Source organism: Bombus vosnesenskii, unplaced genomic scaffold (genome assembly GCF_011952255.1).
Source record: "Bombus vosnesenskii isolate JDL3184/JDL3185 unplaced genomic scaffold, Bvos_JDL3184-5_v1.1 scf7180000013275, whole genome shotgun sequence".
Lineage (NCBI taxonomy): Eukaryota > Metazoa > Arthropoda > Insecta > Hymenoptera > Apidae > Bombus > Bombus vosnesenskii.
Window position 1 is genome coordinate 291,841 of NW_022882933.1, and position 9,125 is coordinate 300,965.

General features: G+C 27.9%; 2 protein-coding genes across 2 annotated transcripts; one reads left to right on the forward strand and one right to left on the reverse strand.

Moving 5' to 3' along the window:
- Positions 1–561: 561 nt before the first annotated feature.
- LOC117231863 (zinc finger protein 184-like) lies at positions 562–3,094 on the reverse strand. The gene is made up of 6 exons (XM_033490723.1): positions 2,718–3,094; positions 2,276–2,640; positions 1,859–2,198; positions 1,611–1,778; positions 1,365–1,532; positions 562–1,302 (listed from the first exon to the last, which is right to left on the reverse strand). Exons 1-6 carry the CDS (start codon positions 2,884–2,886, stop codon positions 704–706), a joined length of 1,809 nt encoding a protein of 602 aa, XP_033346614.1. The 5' UTR covers positions 2,887–3,094; the 3' UTR covers positions 562–703.
- A 291-nt stretch (positions 3,095–3,385) lies between these two features.
- On the forward strand, positions 3,386–9,123 carry LOC117231870 (complex III assembly factor LYRM7). Its single transcript, XM_033490734.1, has 5 exons — positions 3,386–3,558; positions 7,988–8,060; positions 8,129–8,199; positions 8,768–8,849; positions 8,915–9,123. Exons 1-5 carry the CDS (start codon positions 3,535–3,537, stop codon positions 9,031–9,033), a joined length of 369 nt encoding a protein of 122 aa, XP_033346625.1. The 5' UTR covers positions 3,386–3,534; the 3' UTR covers positions 9,034–9,123.
- The last annotated feature ends 2 nt before the right edge of the window (positions 9,124–9,125 follow it).

Consider the following 9,125-nt stretch of genomic DNA (forward strand, 5'->3'; position numbering starts at 1 on the left):
CTTACATAAAAAATAAAAATCATGTATTGGTAAATTGATTATTTTATGTTATATGATTACATTACGTAATTATATATTTATGCGTATAAATTATATACATTCTTGGTTAAAACTACATCTTTTCTTGTAAAATATAATAAAATAAATATGCAGCGTTTATACATACAGCGCCGGAAATGTCGACCGTCATTAGATCAAACTACGTACAAATGGCGGTTACAATGAGAAACTGACTTTTTTCAAAATTTACTGTGTATGAAATTAAACTGTAATTATATAATAATTACTTTTATTACTATATTCCTTACATTCCAAGGATTACAGTGGTTAAATAAAATATTTAAGATTTTCTGGCAGTGAAATATTATATATTATCTAAAATTATCTCATGCCAGCTCATACATAACTTTCGTCCACACCCTTTATATTACTACACGTGTATAATATTTATATATTGTATATAATAATGTACATATATAAATTTCTATAAAATGTTTCAATATTTGCAAAATTTATTTACTTTTAATTATTCCTTTTAATATTACTTATATACACTTTCTTAAATTATTTGCTATTATCTTAAATTTTCTATTTGATATCTTTACCCTTATAAATTTGTTGTTTTATATTATGTGTAAAACCTGTTTGTATATATCTGACTTTTGAATAAAATTTTAGTGTAGTATTTTTTGTGAGTAAAATACTACTGGTTAGAATTTGTGCGAGAAATTTGATTTACAAAGGCAGGATATGGTTTGTCTGTACAATTCAAACAATTTCTAAGAAAATAATTATGACTTGACGCATTTTGTGGGTATAACTTTTCCTCAATACGTTTATTTATTACCACTGCTTCAGCAAGAGGTATTGGTTCTGTATACGTAAATGTCTTTTTTTTGGTATCAGACTTATCATCTAGTTTTTTAATATTAATTGGTCCATTAATAACAGAAACTGCATTACTCACTTCATTGGTAGTTCTTATAACAGGTGTGATGTTACCCATTGAATCTAATCTAGAACTGATTTGGTCACATGAACTTATGCAAACCACTGATACTTTAGTTGGAGTTTTTGGTAATAAATTGGAAGCAATTTTTTGTGTCTTTTTTGTCGTTTGTTTTTGTTTAGAATTCAACTGTTTGGCTTTTGTTAATTTTATTTCGGTTTCAAGAATTGTACTCTGTATCTTATTATTACTAAAAGATGGACTTTCTGGATGATGATGTCTAATATGTCTGTGTAAATTATCTTTCCTTCTAAACACAGTTTCACAGAATTTGCAAGAGAATGGCTTTTCATCTAAAATAAATTTTATACATCATTGTAATATGATATATCATATTTTGTTTAGTATGACATACCTGAATGAACTGTCAAATGACGTCTTAATTCACTTTTAGATAAAAATACTCTACTACAGTGTGCACATGAGAATGGTCTATCTTTTCCATGTATCTTTTTATGACGAATTAACAATGATTTATCTTTGAAGCTTTTATTGCATTGATCACATACATATGGCCTTTCATCTATTAATAAAACAAAGCTGATAAATTTAAGATAACTTAATAGTTGCTTAATGTTTTTTTCTTTGTATAATTACTTACTAGAATGTGTTTTTAGATGACGTTTTAAATTGGTTAACATTCTGAAAGTTTTTTCACATGCTTTACAAGAATATGTGGATGTTCCATTATGTGTATCTAAGTGATTTTTTAAATCATCTTGTTTGGAATACCTTTTATCACATTTAGGACATGTAAATTGTTTTTCCCCTAAAATTAAATTATTGATATTTTAATAAATCTAAATAATGTAAACAAAATGCTTGTATTGTATTATAAAAACTGAATACCATGTGAATACATGTGTCTATTAAGCTTATTTTGCTGAGGAAATGCTTTGTCACAAAGATTACATTTATATGGTTTGTATCCTCTATGAATTCTTTCATGATATTCAAAATGAGACCTTTTAATGAAACTTCTATCACAAAAAGAACATTGATAAGGTTTAATGCCAGTTATACAAGCATCATGATAACATTTTCCTTTCTTGTTTCGAAAAATTTTACTACATATATTGCATTTATACTTTTCTGGTGTCCCTGGTATCACAGTAATATGATTACGATCATGAGATTTTATTGATTTACTTTTTAACTTCTCTTTTTTTGAATATTCTGTTTTAACTTCCTGTAGAATTTTTTAGTATATATATAAAATATGACGACTTTTAAATATGATATATAGATTATAGAGGATATACTTACCCCATTGAAAATTTCTGATGTTTTATTGCTAGGTGATTTTACTACTACATTATTACTTAAATGTGGATACACATTTAGAAGTATATTGTTCGATTCTATGTTTGAAATATATAGTTTGTTTGGCACAACATTGTTTTTAATCTCTGTTGTAGAAGATTTATGTATCTCCTTTGTTTTATTAAATACATCTTCAGGATATAATTCATAGTTATTTATATAATCGACAGAAATCAATTCAATATTATTTGCTTTGAGTTTGGAATTTTTATTAATAACTAATTCCAAGGGTAATACGTCATTACATATATTACCTTTATCAGAAGTAGAAGCATTATTTAATATTTTTTTCTCTGAAGGAGAGCAATCTAAAGCAAAATATAAAATAATTAATAAACTTATTATAATTGTTAATATTAAATATGAAATGTTATAAATTTCCTACCATAATTTCCGATATTTTGTATACAATGCTCATTTATACAAATTTTGCAACCTTGTTCTTCATATATTAAACACATACGACATTTAATGTGTCCGCAATTATCTTTCACAAGTCTTGTACGTGATGTATTTATTATTTGTCTACAACTTGGACATTCTTTGTTCATCATAAGTATTTTTATTTCCAAACGGAATAGAATACTTTATTTGTTGGTAAATATAATCTTATTAATTATATTAAACCTAATTTTTTTCTTTCATGTATGTACGTTTGTTTGCTTTCTATCGCGTTTCTTAAAATCTAGTGTATCAAATACACATACTAACATCTGATTTATATTGTGCATATAACATTTTTATTCCATTCACATTTTAACAATAAATATAGTTAGAAAGTTCTATAAGAAATACGTGAGATATATATATATTATTTATTTCATATAAATATTTATATTTTAATTTATTTTAAAAATAGGTTAAGGTAAATTATAGGTTCACATTCAAGAAGGCAGTATACATGAAAAAGACATTTTACAAAAATAACAATTTTTAAAAAATAGTAATTTAATATTTTGGAGTATAAATTTAATCTGGGTGCAATTTAATATTAATAAGAGACATTACTTATACACACATATATATTTAATATAAATATGATGATGATGTAAATATACTAGTGCTGCCTCAAATAGAGGAATATTTAACCTCACTATCAATCAAAGTTTTTAATTCGAAGATTTGGCTTTGCTGAATTATTTTTGTCATTAAAATAAAAATTTACGTTATACTTATCAATAGTTTCCTTTTACATTAAAGGCATGGGAGATAATCTGCGACTGAAGGTAATGTTTGTCAATCAACACTCTTTTAACATTATTTTGAAGGTTATGACTCAATCATTTGGTGATTTCTTTATTTATTTATATTTGGAACATTTCAATTTCATGTAGGTAATTTCGTAAATAGTTTAAGTAATATATCAAGTAATTTGAAAAGTTAATAGTACTATGTTAGTGGTCAATTTTTCATTCTTGTTTGATTATATATATAAATATAAATAGAGAAAAATTTTTATGTAGATAATAAAAAGGATAGCTTTGTTTAAATAAACGCTAGTTTAATGTACCTATGTATTTATTTATTAATATATAAAACAGCAATTCTTTGATGAGATATTACAAAATTTACCATATTTGAGCTATTGTAATCTGGTAAAATTATTATGTTATAGCTATTATAGCTAACAAATATGGGGTTAATTGGATACATTCATCAGGACAATTAAAAAGGCATGCTCATCATTAATAAAATTTATGTCAAATTATATTCGGACTGTCCATTATATTAAGTTAAAGTAATTCATTAAAAGATTTTCCAAGCTTTTTGTAAAACAATAAATACAATGGACAAGGAAGAAAGATCTCTAAGTTAAATCAAATTTTATAATAATACCTACAGTGTGTGGTTTTAATTTAATTAGAAAAATATTACTAGTATGTTAATGAAATTTCATGTTAATGAATTCATGTCAATGAGTTTATGTCAATGAATTTAGTATGTTAACGAAAAATCAAAGATAAAAATATTTCGTTGCATTAGTGTCGTTTTACTAATACGAAGGCGATACGGGCTTGAAAGGAAAGCTGCTGGGCTATAGAAGAGATAAAACTTGAACTTACAACATGCAATCTTTTGCATGTAAAGGATCTTTACTGTAACTTCACTTACTGCTTTAATAGATTTGCATTATCCGCTAATGTTAATTTTTTACCATTTCTCTGCATTTGTTGTAGGATCCTGATTTTATTGGTAAGAAGAGTTTAGTCGTTTATTATAACATTCATTTATTACAGTATATGCCAGTACATGTCAATTTCCATTTTTTCATATTTCATTCTTTTTGATGCCAATTAATTATTTGTATTAGGATTTTCTAAATACGAATATGACAACTAATGCGAATATTGAGAACGCTAGAAACAAGATTCTGGCGGCAAGCGACAAAAGAAGATAAATCGAGTAGTACATATATAGTGAAAATTACTGAACTGTTCGGAATTCGGGAACTTAGCGAAATAGAGACGAGTTTTTCAAGCTCCTTGTATTTTGTCGATAAGGACGCATGTAAAACAGAACGAGTAAAGAAAGGAAAAAGATAAGAAGTAGTCGGCAGAATTGAAAACATTGATGAGAAAACACTATTGCAACGACGACTATAAAAATAATTTCAAATAATTAAATAATTACTATGAGGTAATATACAATATTCTAAATTATCTATGATAAAAATGTATTATTTTGATTTCTATAATTACATTTTACCAACTGATATGAATTCTTAATCAGTCGGTATTTTTTTTAGGCTTTTTAACTAAGGCAGACGTACGCCCATTGAGGAACTTTTTCATTTCCAATTCCTTTGCATATATTCCCAATTAGTATCTAGATAATTTTCTTTTCTCCTTTTATTGTTACTTTTTACTAGTCTTTAATGTCTAAAAGAAGTAATTTTAAAGCCTGTATCATTAACACTAAACCTACCGACACTTCGTGTATACCTATTACTACCGTGTGTGATCAAAATGACCGGTGATTAAAGAAGTAATAGTTTCTATGATTTAATTTAGATAATGGTTAATTTATAACCGAATGTATATAAAATGATGATCTTTCATAAAATTTCGTCCAAATTTACTTTTGTTTAATTTCAATTATAGACTTAAATAAAATTACACTCTTATTTATATAGAGATATATCTTATTCAACTCAGCTGTATTTTTTACAAATTATCTTATTATCAAATGTGCATTTGCCGCATACATATTTCCCGCATCTTAGACAAATTTTCGTAATTTTGTAACATTTACAATTTTTTATTCGACAAGACTTTTGCAGTAATGAATCTGAACTTGTTGATAGTTTTATTGCATGGTTTCTTCCCGCGATTCTTTATACGAAAGTAATGTATGCACCAGGTTTATAACAATTTTGTGAATTCTTTATAAATCGGCGCCATACTGTAGATATCATTGGAAATTTATTGGTTCGTAAACGTTGGCTACTTTAACTCTTCTTATCAAATCGCGAAAAACCTCATAATTTCAGCAAAGTTATTCCTGCTCATTGTTTTTGAAAAAAATGCAGGTCTCCAAATTTTATTCCACAAATATGAGACATCTAAATTCTTTGCTTGATATGCATCGCGGGTATATAGCAGAGCAATAAATGCATCTAGTTTTGTTGCATCTAGCTCCCTCTTAGTCCCGCATACTTTAAATGCTTCTTCTTCCTGTCCTTTCATTATATGCCGTTTAGCATATCCCTAAAATTATTATGAACTGTTGTCCTGCCAGGTTTGGGACTTGCACCTATTTCTTTCCAAACTGTCCCATCGGGCCCAGTTTCAATATGTAGGTTCTCTACATCAGTCTCACTCTTTGCTGTCAACATTAATTTCTTTCCTTTTTGTCCTGGAGGTGAACGCGTATTTATAAATAATATTCAACTCTGATTGGTTGTAAATAACTTTTCATGTGTTTCCATGCCATTTTCAGTTGCTGAAGTTTTTTATTCATCGCACACTGAACAATCTTCATCTATGTCCGTTATTTTTTTTTATAATTTTTTTTGTGAAGTCGACATTTCTAGCGTAAATATTTATCACAGAATAACACCATATACGAAATACAAAATTATTGTCAAATTTGATGTGCTTCACTTTTCTTTTTATAACAGCTTTATAAAAGCTTTGAGATGCTTTCTGTTTGACTTTTAGAGATAACAAGTTTAGATGTCGACTGATTGACTAACAAATTGAAATGTATTCTGGTTAAAAGGACGATAGCAAGTAAGAATATGATCTGCGACGGAGATATTTATACGAAAATATTGATGAGTATTGGCCGTTCTCCACCAACGGTTACTCAAGGGTAAAGTTGGAAAAAATCTACTTTTTCTGTGTTTTATCGCAATGAGCAATAACCCTAAGAAACTCCTCGACTTTTAAAATGTTTGTAACAATGGACCGTAAAAAATGTTTAATTTTATGTCAGTTCCTTAGGATTATTATGGGCCTGAGTTGATATGTCTTGATAGCTGGTGGTCATCTTGATCGAGGGATAAATTATGATTTATGACAAGATTACGGGCGTAACAGTTGTTATTATTTGTTATTACTGATTTTGTTTGTCATCTAACCTTGTAACTAAAATATTTTGTCGGCCAGTCAAATTGACTGAATACAATTTTTTCTTAGAAAAGAAAAAAGCAAACTAAAAGTGAATACCGAAAAATATATTGTATGCATGTTTCAGGAAAAGTCAGAAATTATGAAGCGATATGATAACGTTTAAATATGGTTAAATTTGTAGAAGTTTGAAGACGGTCAATATGAACGGCGCTGGTAGGTTTAGTGTTAATATTTTTATATATCAACATAAACTGTCTCAATATAAATTTATAAGGCGTTATAAATGGTCCAGTTTCTCTTCCGAAATGACATATTAGATATCCCAAAAATTGAAAGAATTGTTTATGGATTTAACTTACTGTTATATTCTTATATTCTGTGATTATTGACGTCGAGATTACGCACGTTAGAGCAATAGACTGTAATGATATATTGTAGATAATACTGCTTATAATAGAATAAGATATTTCTTTACAGCTGATGAACAATTTGAAGGTGTTGCTGAAACCTGGAGTAAAAATCTTTCCAGACAATTACTAAAATTAAAAAATATAAGTTTTTATGCAAAAAAAGTAATTTACACCTTTCCCCAAAATTTCTTCGTGAAATGTTAATTAGTTAACAGTTGCAGCAGTTTCCTCCAGTGTAACGCTGTTGAAAAGGAAGAACGCAAAATCGCCGCATACCCAAATCGTCAAGTGCTGCTCCAAACGCCTCGTTGTCAATGTGTTGATGGAAATTTTGTAAAGATATTTGTTAAACTTTCGTTTGACTGAAAGAGGTTGAGGCTAAACATTATATAGTTTAGTGGTTTCCAACTTCTCTTTCATGCTTGCTTGCTGCCCTTTCCTGCATTTATCGTTGTCGACAAAATATGTAGTATTTATTTACTAAGAGCTTGGAAAATCGTGTCTCACACGTTAGTTGTTTTAATCTAATTTTGAATCTCGAAAGGTTACTAGATATGAGATACGTTTTATAACAGCAAAATTTCGTATCTGTGCAATAAATTTTCAGTAAGTGTATAACGAAAAATAAATAATTGTTTATTTATATTTAGTAGATTATTTGTCTCCTTTAGGTATTACGCACATTTAAAAAGCTGCATCGTACGCGAATGGAAACTTTTCAAGGTGATGACCATGCATTACAAGGTACAAATATTTTAACATAGTTATTAAATATTCTTTGAATGCGTAATATTTGGATAAATGTTACTTAGTTACAAGGAATAAGTTAAACGAAGAGTACAAAAAGTACAAAAATGTCACAAACCCAGCTGCTATTGAAGAGGTAAAATTTTGATTTAGAAGTATTATATACGATGGTATAAGCCGATACAAGTCACGGAATTATAAAGGGATTTAGAAAAACGATGGAAATGCTTATTTTCGGGATATAATACGATATAAATTCGTTAAGTATGCGAATAAGTTTGGGGACTATTAATCCTCTTTATTCTCTTCACTTAGGAATTTCGTAGGATGTGCTTTGATATTTTGTTATGGATTTGTGTGAGCAGGAAGATTAAATGTTTAATGTACAATTTTTTTTATAAAGTACAGGATCGTTTATAGTATGAAAAGTTATAGTCTTCTCGACGATTATTACTGCATGCCCCGTCGTTTAGGTTGCCCAATATTCCTTTGTATAGAGAAGGTTGCCGCGTTTCAGGCAACCAATTTCACCATTTTTCCTAATGTTAATGATTAATAAATATAATCTCAAACGCAATTATTTTATTCTTTGTTTTTGTCTTATCTTGGCTTGTTGAAGCACCTCTTATATTTTCTACTGCTTAACCATGCAAAATAAAAGAAAAAAGATATTTAATATAAATGTTAAATGAATATTGTTTTAGCTAAACAAATTTGCGGAAGAAGTAGAACACGAACTACGAACAACAGTAATTCAAGCAGTTGAAACAAAGCCTGGAACTTTCGGTAATATTCTAAAAATATAAATAATTTATATTATTTCTTTTCAACTTAGTTTCATAATGTTCTAGAATTACGTCTTACAGCTGATAAATTGATAGATAGTGTACCTTACAAGGATGAGGAATGTCATAGTAGTAATAAAAATGCAGATCTAAGTATACCCACTTCAAAAGATAAACCAAAATAGTAATTGCAAATGTAAAATAAATTCTGATTTTGTAATATGTTAGATAATTAAGTCTAGAATAAAAAGAGAATGTGTTGCTTTATGAAAGAATA